At 54.5% G+C, this 26859-nt stretch overlaps 1 protein-coding gene across 3 annotated transcripts in view; it reads left to right on the forward strand.

The window, feature by feature from the left end:
* Usp53 (ubiquitin specific peptidase 53) overlaps positions 1-26859 on the forward strand; it is a 71048-nt gene that overhangs the window by 16082 nt on the left and 28107 nt on the right. Inside the window, exons 2-4 of one of the 3 annotated variants that reach the window (XM_047566910.1) lie at positions 11918-12575; positions 18269-18361; positions 25520-25654. In XM_047566910.1, the coding sequence (XP_047422866.1) occupies positions 12432-12575; positions 18269-18361; positions 25520-25654 (372 nt within the window). In that variant the 5' untranslated portion in view covers positions 11918-12431. Of the gene's footprint in view, positions 1-11917; positions 12576-18268; positions 18362-19795; positions 19846-25519; positions 25655-26859 lie in introns of those variants that run through there. The other 2 variants (XM_047566911.1, XM_047566912.1) reach the window with 2 other exon arrangements.

Below are 26859 nucleotides of genomic sequence, written 5' to 3' on the forward strand. Positions count from 1 at the left end.
TTCATGTGCACCTCTCACCTGTGCCTGGATGTGGCTCTTCCCTACATGGGTCTCTTTCTCTGAAACATCCTCTTTCTCTCACCATGTGTGGGCTTGGCAGTTGTTCTCAAGGTTGGGGGGAAATGTCCCCTTGGTGAGGCCCGTGTCCCACCCTGAGCCTGTGCAATCAGGTCACCAACTGTGCCTGTGTCGCCTCTCCTCTCTGGAGCTCGGCGGCTGGGCTGGGTCAGTCTCCTCCTCTGGAACAGCTCCTGTACACATCTCTGCTCTCCTCCTCCTGCCTCACCTGTAGGCACCGCTTCTGTGTCTTTCATACTTGTCCTGACAGTTCACGTTCCACGTCTGCATTTTCAGGCTCTTTGAATTATGCTGAGCACGTTATTATTTATAGAAATGGTACCTATGAACCCTGCTCCTATAATTCAGCACTTGCGTTCCTGCATGCAAAGTGGTTGACCATCTGTATTGAGTCCACCTTCCGCTTATCCTACTAGTGGTCCCTGTCTGAGCTGCCAGCTCCTGGCAACCTCAGGAAACGAATGGGCCTGCTGTGGCCCTTGAGAGCAGGCACTGTCTGGGACGGAGTCCAGCGTTGGGATGTGTAGGTACTTCCCTGTGCTGACTATCACCAGGCTGCCCCAGAAGGTGCTCCAGGGCCCCTCTCCCACACAAGAGTCCCGTCTGCACTGGTGGTGTAGTCACCAGGTGACGGGCACAAACTGGCGTTTTGTTTTAATTTGAGATTTTCTGAGGCTGAAAAGTGTATTTAGAGCCTTTTCATTTTCTTGGTGGAGCTGTGGATTGCAGCGGGTCTGTGCTGCTTCTCCACTGGCTCTCTCCTATTTTCCCTTGACTTGCAGGAGTGTCTGGCAGCTCGCAGTCAGTCCTCCCTGTTGGTGGTGGTCCCTGCAGCAGTCTCATCTCATTCTCTTCTCTTTGAGAGGAAGGATTTTGTCCTTGATTTTTTTTGGTAGTTTTTGCATTCAACTGATATATTTTCAGTTTCTTGTTTTCTGATATATTCAAGACAGAATACCTCTATTTTAACAGCATCCTGTAAGCTTTGCCATGTGTTGCTTTGTTACCAAGTTCTGTGTATTTTGTAACTTCCCTTATGTTTTTCTATCAAATTTGTGTTTGTTTACTTCTAACTTATATTGTAAACAACAGTCTGCCTGATACTGTTTGATACTGAAGTTACCAGTTGCAGCATCATACTGAGTTGATTTTTTTGCATTTTTTTAAGCGGATCCTGAAATAATGCATGTTCTTGGTGTACTACCTACTATCTTTTTATTACGGTTCTCTATAAATTCAAGTTATGCAGCTTATGTTCACTTTTCATAGTCTACCGAGTCTAAGATGATGCATCAACTCCTTTGGGGCCCGGCTTCCCTGGTGCCTCTCCTGTTTAGCTTTAGTATCTATGTGTGTGTGCATCCTACGTCACACATGGGGCCCTGCTTCCCTGGTGCCTCTCCTGTTTAGCTTTAGTATCTGTGTGTGTGCATCCTACGTCACACATGGGGCCCTGCTTCCCTGGTGCCTCTCCTGTTTAGCTTTAGTATCTGTGTGTGTACATCCTACGTCACACATGGGCCCTGCTTCCCTGGTGCCTCTCCTGTTTAGCTTTAGTATCTGTGTGTGTACATCCTATTTCACACATGGGCCCTGCTTCCCTGGTGCCTCTCCTGTTTAGCTTTAGTATCTGTGTGTGTACATCCTATTTCACACATGGGGCCCTGCTTCCCTGGTGCCTCTCCTGTTTAGCTTTAGTATCTGTGTGTACATCCTACGTCACACATGGGCCCTGCTTCCCTGGTGCCTCTCCTGTTTAGCTTTAGTATCTGTGTGTGTACATCCTATTTCACACATGGGTCCTGCTTCCCTGGTGCCTCTCCTGTTTAGCTTTAGTATCTTGTGTGTACATCCTACGTCACACATGGGTCCTGCTTCCCTGGTGCCTCTCCTGTTTAGCTTTAGTATCTGTGTGTACATCCTACGTCACACATGGGTCCTGTTTCCCTGGTGCCTCTCCTGTTTATCTTTAGTATCTGTGTGTGTACATCCTACGTCACACATGGGGCCTGCTTCCCTGGTGCCTCTCTTTTTTAGCTTTAGTATCTATGTGTGTGTACATCCTATGTCACACACGGGGCCCTGCTTCCCTGGTGCCTCTCCTGTTTAGCTTTAGTATCTGTGTGTGCATCCTACGTCACACATGGGGCCCTGCTTCTCTGGTGCCTCTCCTGTTTAGCTTTAGTATCTTGTGTGTACATCCTACGTCACACATGGGTCCTGCTTCCCTGGTGCCTCTCCTGTTTAGCTTTAGTATCTTGTGTGTACATCCTACGTCACACATGGGTCCTGCTTCCCTGGTGCCTCTCCTGTTTAGCTTTAGTATCTTGTGTGTACATCCTACGTCACACATGGGCCCTGCTTCCCTGGTGCCTCTCCTGTTTAGCTTTAGTATCTGTGTGTGTACATCCTACGTCACACATGGGGCCCTGCTTCCCTGGTGCCTCTCCTGTTTAGCTTTAGTATCTGTGTGTGTACATCCTATTTCACACATGGGGCCCTGCTTCCCTGGTTCCTCTCCTGTTTAGCTTTAGTATCTTGTGTGTACATCCTCCGTCACAGATGGGGCCCTGCTTCCCTGGTGCCTCTCCTGTTTAGCTTTAGTATCTGTGTGTGTACATCCTATGTCACACATGGGGCCCTGCTTCCCTGGTGCCTCTCCTGTTTAGCTTTAGTATCTGTGTGTGTACATCCTACGTCACACATGGGTCCTGCTTCCCTGGTGCCTCTCCTGTTTAGCTTTAGTATCTGTGTTTGTGCATCCTACGTCACACATGGGGCCCTGCTTCCCAGGTGCCTCTCCTGTTTAGCTTTAGTATCTATGTGTGTACATCCTACGTCACAGATGGGTCCTGTATCCCTGGTGCCTCTCCTGTTTAGGTTTAGTATCTGTGTGTACGTCCTACGTCACACATGGGGCCCTGCTTCCCTGGTGCCTCTCCTGTTTAGCTCTAGTATCTGTGTGTGTACATTCTATGTCACACATGGGCCCTGCTTCCCTGGTGCCTCTCCTGTTTAGCTTTAGTATCTATGTGTTTACATCCTACGTCACACATGGGGCCCTGCTTCCCTGGTGCCTCTCCTGTTTAGCTTTAGAATCTATGTGTGTACATCCTACGTCACACATGGGTCCTGTTTCCCTGGTGCCTCTCCTGTTTAGCTCTAGTATCTGTGTGTGTACATTCTATGTCACACATGGGCCCTGCTTCCCTGGTGCCTCTCCTGTTTAGCTTTAGTATCTGTGTGTGTACATTCTATGTCACACATGGGCCCTGCTTCCCTGGTGCCTCTCCTGTTTAGCTTTAGTATCTGTGTGTGTACATTCTATGTCACACATGGGCCCTGCTTCCCTGGTGCCTCTCCTGTTTAGCTTTAGAATCTGTGTGTGTACATTCTATGTCACACATGGGCCCTGCTTCCCTGGTGCCTCTCCTGTTTAGCTCTAGTATCTGTGTGTGTACATTCTATGTCACACATGGGCCCTGCTTCCCTGGTGCCTCTCCTGTTTAGCTTTAGAATCTATGTGTGTACATCCTACGTCACACATGGGGCCTGCTTCCCTGGTGCCTCTCTTTTTTAGCTTTAGTATCTATGTGTGTGTACATCCTATGTCACACACGGGGCCCTGCTTCCCTGGTGCCTCTCCTGTTTAGCTTTAGTATCTGTGTGTGCATCCTACGTCACACATGGGGCCCTGCTTCTCTGGTGCCTCTCCTGTTTAGCTTTAGTATCTTGTGTGTACATCCTACGTCACACATGGGCCCTGCTTCCCTGGTGCCTCTCCTGTTTAGCTTTAGTATCTGTGTGAACATTCTACGTCACACATGGGTCCTGCTTCCCTGGTGCCTCTCCTGTTTAGCTTTAGTATCTGTGTGTGTACATCCTACGTCACACATGGGGCCCTGCTTCCCAGGTGCCTCTCCTGTTTAGCTTTAGTATCTGTGTGTGTGTGCATCCTACGTCACACATGGGGCCCTGCTTCCCTGGTTCCTCTCCTGTTTAGCTTTAGTATCTGTGTGTACATCCTACGTCACACATGGGGCCCTGCTTCCCTGGTGCCTCTCCTGTTTAGCTTTAGTATCTGTGTGTACATCCTACGTCACACATGGGGCCCTGCTTCCCTGGTGCCTCTCCTGTTTAGCTTTAGTATCTGTGTGTGTACATCCTACGTCACACATGGGTCCTGCTTCCCTGGTGTCTCTCCTGTTTAGCTTTAGTATCTGTGTTTGTGCATCCTACGTCACACATGGGGCCCTGCTTCCCAGGTGCCTCTCCTGTTTAGCTTTAGTATCTGTGTGCGTGCATCCTACGTTACACATGGGGCCCTGCTTCCCTGGTGCCTCTCCTGTTTAGCTTTAGTATCTATGTGTGTACATCCTACGTCACAGATGGGTCCTGTATCCCTGGTGCCTCTCCTGTTTAGGTTTAGTATCTGTGTGTACGTCCTACGTCACACATGGGCCCTGCTTCCCTGGTGCCTCTCCTCTTTAGCTTTAGTATCTATGTGTTTACATCCTACGTCACACATGGGGCCCTGCTTCCCTGGTGCCTCTCCTGTTTAGCTTTAGAATCTATGTGTGTACATCCTATGTCACACATGGGTCCTGTTTCCCTGGTGCCTCTCCTGTTTAGCTCTAGTATCTGTGTGTGTACATTCTATGTCACACATGGGCCCTGCTTCCCTGGTGCCTCTCCTGTTTAGCTTTAGTATCTGTGTGTGTACATCCTACGTCACACATGGGGCCTGCTTCCCTGGTGCCTCTCTTTTTTAGCTTTAGTATCTATGTGTGTGTGCATCCTACGTCACACACGGGGCCCTGCTTCCCTGGTGCCTCTCCTGTTTAGCTTTAGTATCTTGTGTGTACATCCTACGTCACACATGGGTCCTGCTTCCCTGGTGCCTCTCCTGTTTAGCTTTAGTATCTTGTGTGTACATCCTACATCACACATGGGTCCTGCTTCCCTGGTGCCTCTCCTGTTTAGCTTTAGTATCTTGTGTGTACATCCTACGTCACACATGGGTCCTGTTTCCCTGGTGCCTCTCCTGTTTAGCTTTAGTATCTGTGTGTGTACATTCTATGTCACACATGGGCCCTGCTTCCCTGGTGCCTCTCCTGTTTAGCTTTAGTATCTGTGTGTGTACATTCTATGTCACACATGGGCCCTGCTTCCCTGGTGCCTCTCCTGTTTAGCTTTAGTATCTGTGTGTGTACATTCTATGTCACACATGGGCCCTGCTTCCCTGGTGCCTCTCCTGTTTAGCTTTAGTATCTGTGTGTACATCCTACGTCACACATGGGGCCCTGCTTCCCTGGTGCCTCTCCTGTTTAGCTTTAGTATCTGTGTGTGTACATCCTAATTCACAGAAGGTAGTCTGGGTGCTTGTGCGGGTTTACAGCTCAGAGTCTTCCCTCTGGTTTCTGCCTTTCTGTCCAGCCCCTTTTGGGTGCCTATGGCTCACGTGCCCACATCACTGTGAATGGCTCATGGTTGCTTTCTGCCACGGGCCGCGTCATCTTCTGCCTTCTGCATCTTCCTCTCAGAGCACTGACTGGCCCTGATGCCTGTATGCAGGCAGCTGTGGACCCTGGCCAGCTTTGTGGCTGCATGTGGCTTGGATCCAGGTGCCTCTAGTGCCTTTTCCTGGAGGCTCACCTGTTCTGAGGTCCTGTGTTGGTGCTCGCCCTGTGGCTCTCTTGGGCCTGTGTCCTGTGCCTTACCCTATGATGGCTGCTCTGAGGTTCCCGGGGTAGGCTGGTCAGCTTTGAGTTGTTGGCCCAGCAAGACAGAAGAGGCCACTCTCCAAAACATGTGCAGTGACAGCAGCAGAGGCCAGCCTGCTCAGCAGACAGGGAGGGCGCTGGCCAGCACCACACATAGCCAGCTGTGGGAGCAAGGGCACCGAGGGACCGGGGTGAAGCCCTCCCTGGGCCTGGGATTCCCTAGGGTCTGGTGTTCCCTAGGACCTGGCGATCCCTGGGGCCTGGCGTTCCTGGGGCCTGACGTTCCCTAGGACCTGGTGTTCCCTAGGACCTGGTGTTCCCTAGGACCTGGCGTTCCCTAGGACCTGGTGTTACGAAGGGCCTGGTGTTCCCTAGAGCCTGGCGTTCCCTAGGACCTGGTGTTCCCTAGGGCCTGGTGTTCCCTAGGACCTGGTGTTCCCTGGGACCTGGTTTTCTTAGGGCCTGGCGTTCCCAGGGGCCTGGCATTCCTCAGGGCCTGGTGTTCCCCAGGACCTGGTGTTCCGTGGGGCCTGGTGTTCCCTGGGACCTGGTGTTCCCTGGGGCCTGGTGTTCCTTAGGGCCTGGCGTTCCTCAGGGCCTGGCATTCCTAGGACCTGGCATTCCCTGGGGCCTGGTGTTCCCTGGGGCCTGGTGTTCCTTAGGGCCTGGCGTTCCCTGGGGCCTGGAATTCCTCAGGGCCTGGTGTTCCCTGGGACCTGGTGTTCCCTGGGGCCTGGCGTTCCTTGGGACCTGGTGTTCCTAGGACCTGGTGTTCCCTGGGACCTGGTGTTCCCTGGGACCTGGCGTTCCCTGGGACCTGGTGTTCCCTGGGGCCTGGTGTTCCCTAGGACCTGGTGTTCCCTGGGGCCTGGTGTTCCCTGGGGCCTGGTGTTCCTTAGGGCCTGGCGTTCCCTGGGGCCTGGCATTCCTTAGGGCCTGGCGTTCCCTGGGACCTGGTGTTCCCTGCGACCTGGTGTTCCCTGGGGCCTGGCGTTCCTAGGACCTGGTGTTCCCTGGGGCCTGGCGTTCCCTGGGACCTGGTGTTCCTTAGGGCCTGGCGTTCCCTGGGTCCTGGCATTCCTCAGGGCCTGGCGTGCCCTGGGACCTGGTGTTCCCTGGGGCCTGGTGTTCCCTGGGATCTGGTGTTCCCTGGGGCCTGGCGTTCCCTGGGACCTGGCGTTCCCTGGGGCCTGGTGTTCCCTGGGGCCTGGTGTTCCCTGGGACCTGGTGTTCCCTGGGGCCTGGTGTTCCTTAGGGCCTGGTGTTCCCTAGGGCCTGGTGTTCCTCAGGGCCTGGTGTTCCCTAGGACCTGGTGTTCCTCAGGGCCTGGTGTTCCCTGGGGCCTGGTGTTCCCTGGGACCTGGTGTTCCCTGGGACCTGGCGTTCCCTGGGGCCTGGCGTTCCCTGGGACCTGGCGTTCCCTGGGGCCTGGTGTTCCCTGGGACCTGGTGTTCCCTGGGGCCTGGTGTTCCCTGGGACCTGGTGTTCCCTGGGGCCTGGTGTTCCCTGGGGCCTGGTGTTCCCTAGGACCTGGTGTTCCCTGGGACCTGGTGTTCCCTGGGGCCTGGTGTTCCCTGGGACCTGGTGTTCCCTGGGGCCTGGTGTTCCTTAGGGCCTGGCGTTCCCTGGGTCCTGGCATTCCTCAGGGCCTGGTGTTCCCTGGGACCTGGTATTCCCTAGGGTCTGGTGTTCCCTGGGACCTGGTATTCCCTGAGACCTGGCGTTCCTGGGGCCTTGGGTTCCCTAGGACCTGCTGTTCCCTGGGACCTGGCGTTCCCTAGGACCTGGTGTTCCCTGGGGCCTGGTTTTCCCTAGGACCTGCTGTTCCCTGGACCTGGCATTCCCTAGGACCTGGTGTTCCCTGGGACCTGGCCTTCCCTAGGACCTGGTGTTCCCTAGGGCCTGGTGTTCCCTGGGGCGTGGTGTTCCCTGGGGCGTGGTGTTCCCTAGGGCGTGGTGTTCCCTAGGGCCTCGTGTTCCCTCGTAGTCTTCCCACAAAGTGTAACTGGTTGGTGTGGATCATCCTGTGGGTCCCGTGGACTGAGGCTGCTCAGTGTGTTGGGTCAGGAGAGGGTCAGGGAGGCCCCTGGTCAAGGTCGGTGCCTGGGCCACCACCGTGAGGAGCCAGGAGGAGCTAACGATAATGTGTGTGGAGTCTCACAAGGCCCGGGGCCTTGTGAGCACCATCTTGTGATGGCACCCTCGGTTCTCCCCATCATTCTCCACTGCTCCCTAGTGTCTTGGTAGAATGGCCCCTTCCTTCTGGGGGCTTCTTGGTATTGGGTCCTGGAGGCTGAAATATGTTTTTATTTTAATACCTGTTGCCAGAAGCTGTGATAGAATAGTCGCGTGTTTTCCTGATCAGCATAAGAGGAGGTGGCTCCCCGTCCCCACCAAGTGTCACCTTGGGTTTCTGCTGTTGGATGGACCGTGGCCTCCGCCCGTCATGGCGGCCTTGGGCTGAGTGGTGGCGGGCCAGGACTCTGTGCAGCGATGCTCTTGGCCCCGTGTGTTACAGCGAGGCGTGGGGTGGAGCCACGTGGGGCCTCGGGCCCTTTAGCTGTGCCTTGTGGTGATGTCACACGCCTGCCAGGCCGCTCCAGAGCCGGGTGGACTCGTGACCGCTGGGCACACGCCCGAATCCAGACCTGCAGGGTCCTGGGACTCGAGGTGGGTCACGCGAGCCAGGCAGTCTAGGTGGCAGTCTGGCCTGCTGGGGAGGCTCGCCCTTCTCTTTGACGCCAGCGCTGTTGAGCTGTCGCCACGTGCCACGCACAGAGTGGGGTCGGGGCTCTGCTGGCTGGCCGCACACACTAGCAGGGTTTCAGAGCTCGTCCAGGTTGCAGGCGTCTGCACTGCCCGAGGATGTCCTTCCTTGTGTGCACACCAGCGTGCACATGGGTCTGCTGGTCCACGCACCTGTGTCGAGCGTTTGGGCTCTTCCACCGTGAATGGCGTAGCTCTTTCCCGCAGGGTCTCCCGGCATTTACTGGAAGAGTGAACGAGGAATCACATTTGTGTTCCTGGAATGAGCTCTGCCTGTCCTCGCTGCCCCAGGGATGGGCCTCCTGCACGTTGGTGGACGTGCTGGGTTTTGGCTTTGTGCCTCTGAGTCGGAGGTGTGTGTGTGTCCTGGCAGTAGGTGGCGTCGGCTTCCTGAGAAGATTCAGGCTTCCTTTGTATTTGGCTTCCCCCGTGGTCAGCAGAGCAGTTCAAAGCTCTGGGTGAAGGGTTTCGAGCTTCTCATCCGGATGCCGTTTTCAATGGGGGAGGTCGCTCTCCTTCCCCGACTCTCCTCAGCTCCCTCGTCCTGTCTTGGATAAGTGTTGGAAGTTGGTATTTTCAGGAAATGGCCTGTCCTTGTAGATTTCAGAGTCACCGGTAAGACTGAGTGGTTGTCTTGCAGTTGGTTGCTGATGCGCTTGTGGTCACGTGTCCTTTATTGAGTCCTTTGGTGTTTGTATTTCTCTTTTTTTCCTTAAACAGGCTTGCAAAGATTTTCGTCTCTCATTCCTTTTAAACATTTCATTTTGTGTTCCTTCTCTGCTGTTTGTGGCTTGCGGTTTGGGTTCCTTCTCCGCCATTTGTGGCTCGCGATTTGGGTTCCTTCTCTGCGTTTGTGGCTTGCTGTTGGGATTCCTTCTCCGCGTTCGTGGCTCACAGTTTGGGCCTTCTCCATTGTTCGCGGCTTACAGTTCCAGCCCTGCTAGCTCCTTCCCCACTTGGTGTTTGGATGGTTGTGCTCCACTTTTCTTGCTCCAGTCATTTTGGTCTGTTCCTGGAAATGCGTACTCCTCTGCAGAACTATCTGCTCAGCTTGTTTTTTCCTTTTCATTCTAGGAATCCTGTTAGGTAGATATGGACACTTTCATACTTTTTCCAGGTCTCTTAGCCCTAAAACCTGGTGTTCTCTGCGTCTTTGGTGCTTTCTTCTCTTTGGTGCTTTCTTCGTTGCTCACTCATGTTCTTCCCTTCGGTTTCCTGGTCAGCCCAGCCTTTGGGCTCTTGGCTCTGAAGACCTGTACACGTCTGGGGCTGGCAGCTGCTGTGTCTGCTCGCGCAGTGTCCCTGTGTGGTCTTTCCTGCACCCTGCAGTTGGGATGCTTCTGTCCACTCACTGGTCTCAGAGCCTGTGTGCACCCAGTGCCTGGCCATGCTGTCCCCAGGCGCTGCCCACGCCCAGTGATTCCGGGCGGAGGGCGGGCCAGCAGAGGACTGCAGGAGTGGAGCCGGCAGGTTGCAGAGTTGGTCCCAGCCGCCAGGGGCCCTCTGTGTGGTGGCGAGGACACACTGGACCCTGTGGTCACACTGCTCTTGCCCACCCTCACTCTGCTGTGCTCTAGTGCTTTCCTGAGGCAGTGACCAATGGCGCCGGGGTGGCTGCTGTGACTTTCTGCCCCGTCGCACAGGGCCAGGAGAGGCGGAGCCAGTCACAGCCAGTGAGCTCTCCCCAGCCTGGCCGGTGGCGCCCTCCCTGTGCGCCACGGGGCTTCTGGCTCTCCGGGTCCCTCCCTGTCCTCAGAGGAGGACTTTTCTGTGTGTCTTCTGGGCAGGTGGCGGGGAAGGAGCAGCAGCGCATCAGGAGCCACCTGGCCTTGGTCCTCTCTGCTCGTCTCTGCCCCTCACCCAGCTGCGTGCCTGCAGGGCAGCCTCATCCCACACCCTCCGCCCGGCCAGACGGCGCCTCAGGGAGGGTTCTGTGAAGGGACTGTCCTTAGGAACGTGGACCGACGCCTGGGCCCTCTGCCTTGGTGGCAGGAGGCGGGACTCGAGCAGTGAAGAACCCGACAGGACGAAAGGCTGGGGTGACGGCTGCGGCGAGATGGTTAGCCTTCCACACGGTGGGCTGTCCCCTGTGGCCAGGCAGCGGGGGTCTTCCTGGCCCTGACCCCGGCCCTGCTCGATGCCCTTCTTTGTTCCTGGTCAGCGATGCTCAGCTGCTGCGTGCCGTTCTGTCTCGCGCTGCAACGGTGAGCCCAGTGCGTCCCGGGTTAAAGGCACAGCAGGTGCTCTCGGAGGCCGAGCCCTGTGGCCTGTCCCCTGCTCCCTGCCTCCTGCCATCCTCCACGTGGGCAGCGCCTACACACCAGCCAGCGTCTCTGAGTGTCTGTCTCCTCACTGGGAACCCCTCCCTCGGCTGGCTTCTCACCTGTCCATCTTGTGCAGGTGTGGCCTTCGCCACCAGAGTCTCCTTGATGGCCTGCTGGAGAGTACATGTCCCCTGCCCTGCTGCCACACTCGCATAGCGGCCGCCACCCTGCCAGCAGGATGTGCCGCAGCCGTCAGGGTGTCCCCCGGGCTGCCCGCCACCCTGCCAGCAGGATGTGCCGCAGCCGTCAGGGTGTCCCCCGGGGTGCCCGCCACCCTGCCGGCAGGTTGTGCCGCAGCCGTCAGGGCGTCCCCTGGGGTGCCTGACTCTGTGTCAGCTGGGACGTGCTTAACCTCTCGTGGTGTCACCTCGGGCACACTGCAGCCTGTCACCGTGTTCCCTAGGATGACTGTCATGGTGTCCCCAGGATGCCGGTCGCGGTGTCGCCTGGTCCACACGACAGCCTGTCACGGTGTCCCCTAGGGCATGCTGCAGCCTGGCGCTCTGTCCCTGAGGACACGCTGGTGCGGCCTCCTGGCGTCTTCGGTTTCTCTTAAAGCGTATTGTGGTGACCAGACCTCCACGTGGTCTGGCCTTCCTCCGTCTCAGCTCCAGCTGGTGCTCTTCGTGTGTGTTGGAGGGTAGATGTGGGCTCTGCCAAGCCGCCACACACACCAGTTTACAGAGGACTCACTTCCCAGAAAACAAGACTGCATGTAAAGTACTGTGGAGCCTGCACATGCTAGTGTAGCTCACAGCAGCGCAGTGTTGACACGTGCCACCCGAGATCTGGTTTGATTCTGTGTTTTGTGAAGTGTTTTCTTTATAAAACCATCCTTTGAACTTCGCAAGCCTGGGTAGTAGTTAATGAATATTGGCATTTATAATGTTGTTTTTCATTCTCATATTTAGAACATTATTCTGATCCTTTTTATGAGTTTTAATCAATGTTTGTGCTCAACTTGTAAAGTAGGATTTTCTTGAACTGCTTTTGCTTTTATTTAAGCATTTCTTCTCTTTCACATAGGTTTGCTCCGAGGCCACGTTGATGTGACGCAGGGAGTCACCTTTGACAGCATCACTGGGGAGAGGCTGTCTTTCTCATTAAAAAGCCACGTGGAGAACAAATAGCAGAGGAGCCAAGTGCCAGCGCCCCATCTTGTAGTGTCATCAATATGTTTTTTAAAACATCAAGACAGAGGACTTGCGCATGAAGAAAAGGATTTGTTCATCAGTGTTATTTTTAGCAGCGTTTAAGAGTTCTGTCTTCCTGGGTACACGGCCCTGTGAAACCTAAGACATAAAGGTCTTCCCGGCCTCTTCAGAGCAGTTTTGTCTCCCGGAACTTTATTTGCTTGCCCTGTTTTTACTCATCCAAGTCCTCAGAGGCTGTGGCTCAGGGAAGACATGGACTTGGGAACTCGGGCTGCCCTGCAGGGCTGCAGTGGGCTTCAGCGGACGGTTCTAGAGGACGTCCATCGCCGTCCGAGCCCGCAGCCCGAAGCGTGGGTCCTGGTGTCGATGCAGACCGTGGCTTGAGGATGGCCTGGGTGAAGTTCCTGCGGAAGCCTGGGGGCAGCCTCGGGAGGGCCTACCAGCCGGGCAGCACGCTGTCGCTGGCGCCCACCAAGGGCCTGCTAAACGAACCTGGGCAGAACAGCTGCTTCCTCAACAGCGCTGTGCAGGTGAGCTGCCGCTGCGTCTCTGCAGCGCTTCCCAGGACACCCCGCACCTGGAGAGCACTTAGTGTAGGAGCAGCGGCTGGTTGGTGGGACTTGAGTGGAGACCAGAGCTTCGACTGGGCATTTGGGTTTTCATGGTAAACGGAATGGCTTTTCAACAGGATGATGCATGACTGTGATGTTACAGAACCCTCTTATTTAAAACGTTTGGTTCGTTAAATGTTACCTTGGTTTTCATCAGCTAACACTACCTGCTTTTAAAAGAAATCCAGGGAAGCTCCTGTAGATAGGATCAAAAGAGGCAAGCTGCATGGTTACCAGGGGAATGGAGCTTTCCTCTTGGTGGTCGCACTCCCCCGCCTCTGCCGTGGCCCTTCCACCTGCTCTGGAGCCATGGCTTAAGCACCGCTGGGCTAGTGATGTTGAAGGGTTCATCCACTGGCTTCAGTCCTCGCCGAAGCTCTTTTGATTACCAATGTGTACTGACTGACTCTCTTGCTCGGTAAGAAGTCTTTCCTAGGGGTACCCTGGTTCATGTTTAGCAGTTACAGACTTTTCTGACTTCCTGAGAACTGAAAGGAGCATTGCTTAATAAGCATATCTGGACTGTCAGGCATGCAGACGGCTGGCCAACACCTGGTTGTGGTGGCCCACCACCTGGGACAGAACCACGGACAGTCAGGTGCACAGAGACATCTGACTGACTCCTGTGTCGTGGTAGCCAACCACCTGGGATGCACATCATGGACTATCAGGTGCACAGATGTCTGACTGACACCTATGTGTTGGTGGCCCTCCACCTGGGACACATGTCATGGACTGTCAGGTGCACAGACATCTGACCAACTCCTGTGTCGTGGTGGTCCTCTGCCTGGGACAGATGTCATGAACTGTCATGTCAGACATGCAGAAATCTGACTGATAGCTGAGTTCTCAGCAGCCCTCCACCTGGGAGAGACATCCCACCTGAAAATGCCTTAGCTCACCCAGAAAGAGAGAAGAAATGGAATTAAGATTGTCCTTCTTTACTTTAGGACCCCAAATGAGAGTCACTGTTCTGTCCTGGCATGAATATTCCTTCTGCCTTAGTATTATGAGATAAGAAGAGAACATCTGGTGAAGGGCACTGGAGATGAGGAGAAACTCAAGTGTTTCCTGTCCCCCTTGGAGGACCCAGGCACACTGAGTTGGCTGCTGGAAACTCTGTTACCTCCTCAAGTGTTTCCTGTCCCCCTTGGAGGACCCAGGCACACTGAGTTGGCTGTTGGAAACTCTGACTGTTGCCTCCTCAAGTGTTTCCTGTCCCTCTTGGAGGACCCAGGCACACTGAGTTGGCTGCTGGAAACTCTGACTGTTGCCTCCTCAAGTGTTTCCTATTCCCCTTGGAGGACCCAGGCACACTGAGTTGGCTGTTGGAAACACTGACTGTTGCCTCCTCAAGTGTTTCCTGTCCCCCTTGGAGGACCCAGGCACACTGAGTTGGCTGTTGGAAACACTGACTGTTGCCTCCTCAAGTGTTTCCTGTCCCCCTTGGAGGACCCAGGCACACTGAGTTGGCTGCTGGAAACTCTGACTGTTGCCTCCTCAAGTGTTTCCTATCCCCCTTGGAGGACCCAGGCACACTGAGTTGACTGTTGGAAACTCTGACTGTTGCCTCCTCAAGTGTTTCCTGTCCCCCTTGGAGGACCCAGGCACACGAGGTGGCTGCTGGAAGCTCTCCTACCTCCTCAGTGTTTCCCAGCCCCTCTGGAGGACCCAGTCTTGCACACTTGGGTCATAGAGTTGCCCCACAAGCCACTGACAGCTCTCTTCATCTTCTCTCTTTGTGTTTTCTGTTTCTTTTGTGCTGTGTCTGCTGCTTCATTTCCAGGTAGTGTATCTCTCCTTTGTGATGTCGCCTCTGCTGTGAGTCCCATTCTTTTTTTCACCCTCGACATCGCAGTTTCTGTTTCTGGAAGTGTCCTGACTTCTCTCACGTGTTGGCTCCTGGCGGTCTCCCCTCACCCAGCTGGCTGTGAAGCACAGGTGTGCTGTTCTCCTCTGGTTTCTGTTCTCTCGGTCGTGTGGGTTCTGGCTGAGTGTTGGTCACTCACTTGTTCTGCCCTCTGGGTTGTGTTTTCTTTTCCTTGAGGGTCCAATGATGTCTCTTGGATGTGGGACGGTTTTTGTGTTTGGCGTCACCGGCATTCTTACATGCCTCCACTGTCTTGGGATCTCGTCCTGGGTCCGGTTCATCTGCTTGGAAGCCCTTGGCCCCTTTTCTGCCAGGTGTACTGGGCAGGCCCTTGGGAGTAGCACTTTCCCAGCCCACCGGACTCTGTGCCTTGCTCCTGGAGTCCTTGGGGTCTTCCCAGCTGCAGACTGAGCCTCACAGCGTGAAGGGCGTGCTGGAGGGCCTGCAGAGCCTGGCACCAGCTCTGCCCCGCTGCAGCCCCGCCACCTGCCCGCTCCCAGGGCTCTGGGGCAGCCAAGGCTTCTGAAGTGCCCTGGCTGCAGGGCCTGGTTTGCAAAGCCACCTCGCTGGCAGAACAGCACTTCAGAATGACCTCTGTCTTTAGAGATCCAACGTCCTCGTTAGTGTGCTGTTTGGAAATACTTTTTGATACTACTGAGAAGCAGATTGTGGGATACATCTTATAAGCAGACACTACAAGCAGGCATTTTAAAGTGGCACCTGCCTGTGATCCCAGCGATGTGGGAAGCTGAGGCAGGAGGATCACAAGTCCCAGGCCAGCCTCAGCGTTTAGTAAAAGACCCTGTCTCAAAATAGAAAGATAAAAAGAACTAGGGTGTGGCTCAGTGGTTAAGCACCCTGGACTCAATCCCCAGTAGGAAAAGTAAATTTATATTGCATTTCTCTTTTTTAATTTTTAAATTATTATTTTGTAATGGAGAATTGGATGAAATGTTTATGTTTCTTCATTAAATTGTGTGTGTGTATGTACTGATTTTTTAGGAATAAGCAATATATAAAAATAATAATTTTGTTAGGTTCCATGTGAAATTGCTGAGTGCAGGTAATGAAAAACAAAAATTTATACTGCTAAAAACCAATCCACCAACTTTAAATTTCATAATAGGTAGTAGAATATAATGATTTTAAAAAAAGAAATGGGTAAAGATTGACTTTAATTAGAGTAATTATTTGTGATAGGTGTTATCAAAACAGGCTTCACACTGTTATGTTGAATAATGGACAGAGAACTTTAAAAAACAACTCACCAATTGCTCTTTCTGTACTTGGATTTCTCCGCGCCCCAGAACACAGTGCTGTTGCTTTGATGGGCTGCTCTAGCCTCCAGAGCAGCCGTCCTGTCAGCTGGCTCCACACCTCTGCCGCGGGCAGCAGCTGAGTGGACTTGCCTGCCTGTGAAGCCAGGGCAGGAGCTGGAGCCCGCGTCTGCGCTTCTGCTGGCGGTGGACACAGAGCCCGTGTGAGCGTGGGCAGCCGTCAAGGCAGGGGCGCCTGCCAGCGCAGCTCCAGGTTCTTGCCCACGTCCGGAGCGACCTGTTGGCAGCTCTTAACGGGCCACAGCAGACCCAGCAGCTCACTGCACCTTCTGGGTTCTTGCCTCACAAATTCGAAGAATGAGATCTGTGGGCAGTAGTGGTAGGGGTGGGGTTTATTAGAGAAGAGGTACCTCCCCAGTGAAGAGGGACCCGGGAGCACGCACACTGCCCCCTAAGGGGGTGGGCGGAGGTGTAGGTAGCCACTGGGCAGGGCATCGACGTGTGTCTGTGCCAGAGCTGCCCGTTGTTATCTGACAGGACTCGGCAACATGCCGCGTCCAGGAGCACCCGACTGACCTTTTAGCCCTGGAGTCTGGACTTACCTGTCACCTCCCTGGGGTTCATTTCTGTTTTTACCCTTTGCCTGGAAAAGGGTTGGCGGAATGTTTGTAATGTCCCTACAGGTTCACCTCATGCACTGGCCTTACTGTTTTAGAGACTTCGTGGGGGCCCATTACTTGTCTCACCGGGAGGCTCGAGGGCCAGAGGCAGCCGGGATGCTGGTGTGCGTGCCTCGTGCCAGGCACGTCTAGAGACAGCCAGATGCAGCTGCAGCCTGGGGTCCATCCGCGCGGCTGCTGACCTACGTGGTGTCCACACTGTGCCCAACCCCAGGTGACACAGTGCAGCCCCTAGAGTAGCTGTTGTGTTTGTCCTCAGTTTGCTGAGGAAGCTGAGTCTTAGGAAATACTCTGCCCAAGTCAGACAGGGAGCCGATAGCAGTGAAGCAAGAGTCGGAGCAGATGGCCTGCCCTCAGGTGCTGCTGACCACAGCTGCTGTGTCCACAGCACCTGCCCCATCCCAGCCTCCTTGTGGGCAGAATGGGCTCAGTGCTGTGTTTCTGTGGTGTGATGAGAGATGGCATGAAAGGAAGTTACCAAGTGATTACAAAGCCGTGAATGTTTCATGATGGATAAGTGGATCAGTCATATTGCTGCTGTGCTCTAGAACAGCCTTCACCAAATAACACAGTTAATAACAGGCAAATGAATTGACCAGACACTTCTCAGAAGAAGTACAAATGGCCAGCAAATATGAAAAAATGTCCAACATCGTTATCCGTTCATCGCTCGTCAGTCAGAATGGGAGGCGTCAAGAATACAAACTGCTGGCGAGGGTGTGGAGAAAAGGAACATGCTTACACTGTTGGTGGGATTGTAAATCAGTACAACCACTATGCAGGTCATTATGGAGGTTCCTCAAAAGACAGGCAGGGAACCACCCCCTGACCCAGCTGCACTCTCCTTGGTACTGATGTAAAGCAGTGAGGCCGCCATCCTGCGGCTGGGCCTGCATACCCGTTACAGCAGCATGCTTAACAGCCCCACCGGAACCAGCCGGTGTCTGTCAGCAGATGACTTGCTGAGGACTGGGGCATATGTGCACAGTGGAGGTTTTTCAGCCTGAAAGAAGAGTGAAATTGTCATTTGCAGGAGAATGAGAACTGGGACCATATGTAAGTGAAATAAGTCAAACTCCGAAGGCCAACGGTGCTGTGTTTTCTCTCATGTGGAAGCTAGAGAGGAAAAAGGGAAAGAAGGGGGGAGGGGGCTTCATGAAGATCAGAGGGAGGTCAGCAGAGGAAGGGGCCAGCGGTTGCGGGGGAAAGGTTTTGACCAAGTCGTTTTGTTACTGTGTGCACGTTGTGCAAGTACGTAACAACAGATCCCACCGATCCACCATTAGGGACAACTCTACAGTAGTGAAAGGTGTGCAAAGAGGAAAGGCAGCCTTCAGAGGGAATCTGAAGGACTCCTTCAGTCAGTGAGAGCTCAAGGTGCAGGTGGCAGTCTGTGCACAGTGACCGCAGCTCTGGGCGCCTCTTGCCCTGCCCCGCAGGCCCACCTCTGTCCAGTTCCCCTCGGCTTTAGTGTCCAGCAGTATTTCCTCCCTAGACTTGGGTGTTCCTCCTGCAGCTCCCCACCAGGCCTTGCACGCGGGACCGGAGCCAGAAGTTAGTTTTCCATTGCTGTGCTGGTTCTGGTTTTTCACGCGCGTCAGTGAGAGTGTTCTGCTCGTCTCTCGTATGTGCACAGTGGTTTTATACTTGCTGCTGTACACCTAATTATGTGCAGGAGATAAAAGAAGCCACTTCCTCACCTTTTCGACTCCTCCAGTGTCCACATCTTTCATTTTCAGCGTGAGAAGTCTCACTGTTTCTTTTTCCTTCACATTTGCTCTTCAGGTCTTGTGGCAGTTGGACATATTCCGACGAAGCTTGCGGGTTCTGACTGGGCATGTTTGTCAAGGAGATGCCTGCATATTTTGTGCACTGAAGGTAATCTTTTAACAGATGTAAAAAATTATCAACTGTTCCTCCAAAAATTTAATTTTGATCGCTGACATATTTGGTCAGTCCTTGGCCATGAGAGCTGGTTCTCGAATGGGTGTTCAGACACTGCTGCAGGTTGTTCTTCCCAGGAGCAGGGCCCACTTGGCGACCGACTGCTGTCCAGCAGAGGTGGCAGAACTGACCCCCCAGGACACCCGAGCTAGGGTGGGCCCAGGAGGCAGCTCGGCCTCTGCCCCACTCTGTTGGGGCTGCATTCGTGGAAGGTGGCCACTGTGATGTGAGGAAGCCCACCTCCGAGCAGGCCTGGAGGTGTCATAGACGTGGCCCACACGGAACCCCAGACGTGAGCAGCCCGCGTCTGTGCTCCTGGAGGCCTCATCCACCTGACTGCAGGGTCACAAAGCAGAGGAGCCATTTCAGGAGTGGAGCTTGTGGGTTTGTAGCAGAGTAGTCAGCACCTAGCCGGAGTGTGGGTTGTGCAGGGCCTCCAAGGCCCTGGTGGTGATCCCAACAGCCTGTGGTGGGTGGGCAGGTGGGGGTCCCTCCACATGGGTGAGGGAAACTGCCTGTCACCTGGATCCTTTCGGCTGCAGAGCTGAGACTGGATGGATGGAGGACAGTGGCAGAAACTGGGTCCTGTGGACTTTAGAAAATCATTTTTGTCATTGAAAATCATTTGGCCAAGAATTTAAGATCATATGAATACATTTTAAAATTGACATTTTTATTCATTATGTTCTGAAATCTTCTTAATGAAAATACACATGTATACACAGGAACATAAAATTTTAAAAAATCCATGCTTTGCTTTTTTTGTTCCTGAAAAGGATTTTAGAATACATGAACCCAAAGTGATGTTCTGTGTTGTCTTCTTTCACATGTGCTGCCTGTCCTTGTCACAGGGCGAAGAGTGAGCCTAGGTCAGAGCAGGGCCAGGCCTGTGCACTCAGGGCGTCCCGAGGGTCCTCCAGGAGCGTGGCAGGCCCAACGCCCAACTAGGCCTGCCCTGCTCTTACTTGTACCTGATCCTCCAGGACCACACCTCACACACTCCTCACACACGCACTCCTCACAGACGCACTCCTCACACACTCCTCATACACGCACTCCTCACAGACGTACTACACACACTCCTTATGTTGCTGGCTCCTTGTGGTACCAAATCCGCGGACATTTGTCACCGCCTGCAGCAACAATTTGCGGGTCTTTATGGGTGGTGGACTGGACATGAACTACTTTTACTATCTTTCTTTAGTGGGCTGCTTCCTCGCTTCCTCGCTTGTTCCCTGGGCTATAGAGGAAGAAAGGCTTTTCTTAGGGAGAGAGAGAGACTTTGCATAAGAAAGGATCTTTGAGGGAGAGAGACTGAGAGATAGAGAAAGAGGCTTCTACGCTTATCAGAGATCTATTTCTTCTTAGGCTTCTGCAGCTTCTCCTTAAAGGTGTGTCCTGCATCCTGTGAACTAAAGGTGCGTGCTAGGAGCATGTGCTGGAGGTGCGCTGCTCCTCTCTGCTCGCCGCTGCCCCTGTCGCTGCTGCTCCTCACTGTCGCGCGCCTTCCGCCTGCGGCCCGCTTATATCACCTCCAGGAGGCGGAGAGTAGGGCCACGCCTCTTAGGCAAAGATTAGGCAAGAAGCTAGGTGCCCCAGCAGGCAGGATTAGGAGTGCTCCAGAACACATGTGCATGCATTGTGTGCGTGGACGATAAGTCACCTGAGGGTGCGTATGTCACTTAACCTCCTCGCATGGCGCAGCCCCAACACCTCACACACTCACTCTTCACAGACGCACTCCTCACAGACGCACTCCTCACAGACGCACTCCTCACACGCACACTCCTCACACGCACACTCCTCACACGTGCACTCCTCACACACTCACTCCTCACATGCACACTCCTCACACGTGCACTCCTCACATGCGTACTCCTCACAGACGCACTCCTCACATGCACACTCCTCACACACTCACTCCTCACATGCACACTCCTCACACGTGCACTCCTCACAGGCACACTCCTCACAAACGCAGTCCTCACATGCACACTCCTCACACGTGCACTCCTCGCACACTCACTCCTCACATGCACACTCCTCACAGTGCACTCCTCGCACACTCACTCCTCACACGCACACTCCTCACACGTGCACTCCTCACATGCATACTCCTCACAGACGCACTCCTCACATGCACACTCCTCACATGCACACTCCTCACAGACGCACTCCTCACACACTCACTCCTCACACACTCACTCCTCACACACTCACTCCTCACAGATGCACTCTTCACACACTCACTCCTCACACACTCACTCCTCACAGACACACTCTTCACACACTCACTCCTCACAGACGCACTCTTCACACACTCACTCCTCACACGCACACTCCTCACAGACGCACTCCTCACACACTCCTCACAGACGCACTCCTCACACACTCACTCCTCACACACTCACTCCTCACAGACACACTCCTCACACACTCACTCCTCACAGACGCACTCTTCACACACTCACTCCTCACAGACGCACTCTTCACACACTCACTCCTCACACACTCACTCCTCACAGATGCACTCCTCACACACTCACTCCTCACACACTCACTCCTCACAGACGCACTCCTCACACACTCCTCACAGACACACTCCTCACAGACGCACTCCTCACACACTCACTCCTCACACACTCACTCCTCACAGACACACTCCTCACACACTCACTCCTCACAGACGCACTCTTCACACACTCACTCCTCACAGACGCACTCTTCACACACTCACTCCTCACACACTCACTCCTCACAGATGCACTCCTCACACACTCACTCCTCACACACTCACTCCTCACAGACGCACTCCTCACACACTCCTCACAGACACACTCCTCACAGACGCACTCCTCACACACCCTCACACGTGCACTCCTCACGCACACTCCTCACACGTGTACTCCTCACACACTCACTCCTCACAGACGCACTCCTCACACACTCACTCCTCACACACTCACTCCTCACAGACGCACTCCTCACACACTCACTCCTCACACACTCACTCCTCACAGACGCACTCTTCACACACTCACTCCTCACAGACGCACTCCTCACACACTCACTCCTCACACACTCACTCCTCACAGACGCACTCCTCACACACTCACTCCTCACAGACGCACTCTTCACACACTCACTCCTCACATGCACACTCCTCACAGACGCACTCCTCACACACTCACTCCTCACACACACACTCCTCACACACTCACTCCTCACAGACGCACTCTTCACACACTCACTCCTCACAGACGCACTCCTCACACACTCACTCCTCACACACTCACTCCTCACAGACGCACTCCTCACACACTCACTCCTCACAGACGCACTCTTCACACACTCACTCCTCACATGCACACTCCTCACAGACGCACTCCTCACACACTCACTCCTCACACACTCACTCCTCACACACTCACTCCTCACAGACGCACTCCTCACACACTCACTCCTCACAGACGCACTCTTCACACACTCACTCCTCACATGCACACTCCTCACAGACGCACTCCTCACACACTCACTCCTCACACACACACTCCTCACAGACACACTCCTCACAGACGCACTCCTCACACACCCTCACACGTGCACTCCTCACGCACACTCCTCACACGTGTACTCCTCACACACTCACTCCTCACAGACGCACTCCTCACACACTCACTCCTCACACACTCACTCCTCACAGATGCACTCCTCACACACTCACTCCTCACACACTCACTCCTCACAGACGCACTCTTCACACACTCACTCCTCACAGACGCACTCCTCACACACTCACTCCTCACACACTCACTCCTCACAGACGCACTCCTCACACACTCACTCCTCACAGACGCACTCTTCACACACTCACTCCTCACATGCACACTCCTCACACACTCACTCCTCACACGCTCACTCCTCACACGCACACTCCTCACACACTCACTCCTCACAGACGCACTCTTCACACACTCACTCCTCACACACACACTCCTCACAGATGCACTCCTCACACACTCACTCCTCACAGACACACTCCTCACAGACGCACTCCTCACAGACGCACTCTTCACACACTCACTCCTCACAGACGCACTCTTCACACACTCACTCCTCACATGCACACTCCTCACAGACGCACTCTTCACACACTCACTCCTCACAGACGCACTCTTCACACACTCACTCCTCACACACTCACTCCTCACAGACGCACTCTTCACACATTCACTCCTCACATGCACACTCCTCACACACTCACTCCTCACACACTCACTCCTCACAGACACACTCCTCACACACTCACTCCTCACAGACGCACTCTTCACACACTCACTCCTCACAGACGCATTCACACACTCACTCCTCACATGCACACTCTTCACACACTCACTCCTCACACACTCACTCCTCACAGACGCACTCTTCACACACTCCTCACAGACGCACTCCTCACACACTCACTCCTCACATGCACACTCCTCACACACTCACTCCTCACACACTCACTCCTCACAGACACACTCCTCACACACTCACTCCTCACAGACGCACTCTTCACACACTCACTCCTCACAGACGCATTCACACACTCACTCCTCACACGCACACTCCTCACAGACGCACTCTTCACACACTCACTCCTCACAGACGCACTCCTCACACACTCACTCCTCACACACTCACTCCTCACAGACGCACTCCTCACACACTCACTCCTCACAGACGCACTCTTCACACACTCACTCCTCACATGCACACCTCTCACAGACGCACTCTTCACACACTCACTCCTCACAGACGCACTCTTCACACACTCACTCCTCACACGCTCACTCCTCACACGCACACTCCTCACACACTCACTCCTCACAGACGCACTCTTCACACACTCACTCCTCACATGCACACTCCTCACACACTCACTCCTCACACTCACTCCTCACAGATGCACTCTTCACACACTCACTCCTCACACACTCACTCCTCACAGACGCACTCCTCACACACTCACTCCTCACATGCACACTCCTCACAGACACACTCTTCACACACTCACTCCTCACACACTCACTCCTCACAGACGCACTCTTCACACACTCACTCCTCACAGACGCACTCTTCACACACTCACTCCTCACATGCACACTCCTCACAGACGCACTCTTCACACACTCACTCCTCACAGACGCACTCTTCACACACTCACTCCTCACACGCACACTCCTCACAGACGCACTCTTCACACACTCACTCCTCACACACTCACTCCTCACAGACACACTCCTCACACACTCACTCCTCACAGACGCACTCTTCACACACTCACTCCTCACAGACGCACTCTTCACACACTCACTCCTCACAGACGCACTCCTCACACACTCACTCCTCACATGCACACTCCTCACAGACGCACTCTTTACACACTCACTCCTCACAGACGCACTCCTCACACACTCACTCCTCACAGACGCACTCTTCACACACTCACTCCTCACACGCGCACTCCTCACAGACGCACTCTTCACACATTCACTCCTCACCTGCACACTCCTCACAGACGCACTCCTCACACGCGCACTCCTCACAGACGCACTCCTCACACACTCACTCCTCACACGTGCACTCTTCACACACTCACTCCTCACAGACTCACTCTTCACACACTCACTCCTCACACGCTCACTCCTCACACACTCACTCCTCACACTCGCTCTCCTTACACACTCACTCCTCACACACTCACTCCTCACATGCGCACTCCTCACACACTCACTCCTCACACGCGCACTCCTCACACACTCACTCCTCAGAGGCTCAGTTGCTGCCTCCGCAGTGCCCTCCCTGGTTCTGTCATTGAAGCTCACCATTGGCCCTTGGAGGAGAGACTTTTTCTGTGTCCTGCTAGTCAGGCTTGTGGTCTTATTGTGTATTTTCCCCCTCTCTGATTTGCGTTTTATGTCATTTTTCTTCTTCTCTTTCATCTTGTGGTTGAGGGCTCTTTCCTGTGCCGTTGGGCCCACGGAGGCTGGCAGGAGGCGAGCTCGTCCCAGGAGAAGCTGCACCTCCCTGCCCCTCACCGCGGTGTTGCCTGTCTGATCCGGGAGCCCCGGGGTTCCCTCACAGTCCTCTTGATTGCAGCTCTAGAGGGTCTTGAATATCTCCAGTCCCGGCGCTGTAGTGCTGCGCGGGTTTCTACTTTTAAGTTCTTTTTTCTATTAATAAAATTTTCAGCAGCAGAGAAGCGATTTGTGTGTGTGTGGCCTGGGGACAGAACTCAGGGCGGCGCGCGTGCTATGCAAGCAGTCAACTCAGAGCTGCATCCGCGGCCTGAGAACAGACTCCTGACCATGTTGGCCCAGGGGAAATCTGGGCCGCAAACCCTGAGCTGCTCACCCCTGCCAGCCTCTGGCTCAGGGGTGGCCTGAGCATCTCCCCTGCTGACCTCCTCCCCACCAGCTGGTCGTCTGGACCTACTACCAAGGTTGTTGGTTGGTTGGTTGGTTTTTGCTTAAATTCACTGAAGAAAATAGAAATCCAGATTGACCCCTACACGGTCACGTCTGGAATGATTTCCATTGCTTCTTGGGCTTAGGCTAGAAATATTCTCTAAGGCCGGAAGTCGAGTAGTTGGCATGACTTTTCTTCATCACAAGCTCTTTTCTGACTTCTTAGAAAACGCACATGTGCATTTTTAAAAGCAAGTTTGTAATTTTTTATTTTAAATCAGGTTATCTTTTTCTGAGCTTAACGGGGAGAAGTGAGAACGTCCAAGTGTCTTAGGTAACTTTTAACCCCTTGAGGGCAGGTGTCACGTGTGTGCTCCTGGCTGGCCATGGTCAGTCCCAGGCCCCGTCTCCACGTGGAGCAGCGTGTCCGACTGCTGCCCCAGCCGTCCTGTGGTTCCAGGTTGCGCAGCCTTGCTCTGCTTGACTGTGTGCAGGCGCGGGCTCCCGCCTTCCCCGTGTGCTTGCCCGCCGTGTGCAGTCCAAGCACCAGCAGCTGCGCGTGGCCGCGTCTCCCCGGGACGAGCTTGCCCCGCGCGTGCCATCGCCCCCAGCGCCGCTGCCCTTGCTGCCCTTGCAGACCATGTTCGCGCAGTTTCAGCACAGCCGGGAGAAGGCCTTGCCCTCCGACACCATCCGGCACGCCCTTGCCGAGAGCTTTCGGGACGCCCAGCGCTTCCAGCTGGGCCTCATGGACGACGCTGCCGAGTGCTTCGTAAGTGCTGGGGTCCTGGGGTGCAGCGGTCTTCCCTCCTTCCTGTTTCTGCATGGCACACGCCATGGCTTCTCCCGGCACAGACCCAGCTCCTTCCATGTGTCCTCTCGTGGCCGCTGCTGGCGGTCTGAGCATGGCTGCTAGCTGGAGGACGTGCTGGGCCTGTCCCCAGTCTGACTGTCCAGATCCCTCCTGCTCACCTCCTCGGCCTCCCTGGCTCTCTCTCCTCTCGGCCTCCCCGGCTGTCTCACCTCCTCGGCCTCCTCGGCCTCCCCGACTCTCTCACCTCCTTGGCCTCCCCGGCTCTCTCCCCTTCTCAGCCTCCCCGGCTCTCTCCCCTTCTCAGCCTCCCCGGCTCTCTCTCCTCCTCAGCCTCCCCGGCTCTCTCCCCTTCTCAGCCTCCCCGGCTCTCTCTCCTCCTCAGCCTCCCCAGCTCTCTCTCCTTCTCAGCCTCCCCGGCTCTCTCTCCTCCTCAGCCTCCCCAGCTCTCTCTCCTCCTCAGCCTCCCCAGCTCTCTCTTCTCCTCAGCCTCCCCAGCTCTCTCTCCTCCTCAGCCTCCCCAGCTCTCTTCTCCTCAGCCTCCCCAGCTCTCTCTCCTCCTCAGCTCCCCAGCTCTGTCCCCTGGAGCTGGTCCTTTCCTCCTCCTACCCGTCTCATACTTTTGCTTGTCAGCCTTTACTCAAGTTTCTTACATGTCCAGGATTTTTCTGAGCTGCCATTTTGTCAAAGCTGCAATGGAGCCCGCCTTATTGGAGTCTGCTGAGCACTCCTGTGTGTGCGCAGTCCCTGTGGAATGTGTGTGGGTCTGTGGGGTCGTGCTGTAGGCGGCCCTTGTGGCGAAAGCCAACTGGCCGCTTGCCTCCCAGGCCTCGCTGGCCGTTGTCAGCGGCACCCACGTGATGGGCACTCCTGGTACTTTTTCCGTTTGTTATTGACCCATCGCTTAAACCACGAGTGTGTTGTACACTTCTGAGCTTCAGTCGCACTTCCACTTCAATGAAGTGTACTCACGTGTGTCCTTGTGATTCCCAGGTGTCCACGATCAGGGCTTGAATATAAGTTTGAGCAGTGTTGGAAGTCCTGGGCGGCTCTGCTGCTGTTGTGCTCTGGTGCCGCGGCCTGTGCCTTGGTCTGCGCCTCAGAGCTGTCCTTGGGGTTGGAGCGGGTGGTGGCCTCTTCTTCGTCAGTTTCAGGCAGTACCGACT

Source organism: Sciurus carolinensis, chromosome 10 (genome assembly GCF_902686445.1).
Source record: "Sciurus carolinensis chromosome 10, mSciCar1.2, whole genome shotgun sequence".
Classification (NCBI taxonomy): domain Eukaryota; kingdom Metazoa; phylum Chordata; class Mammalia; order Rodentia; family Sciuridae; genus Sciurus; species Sciurus carolinensis.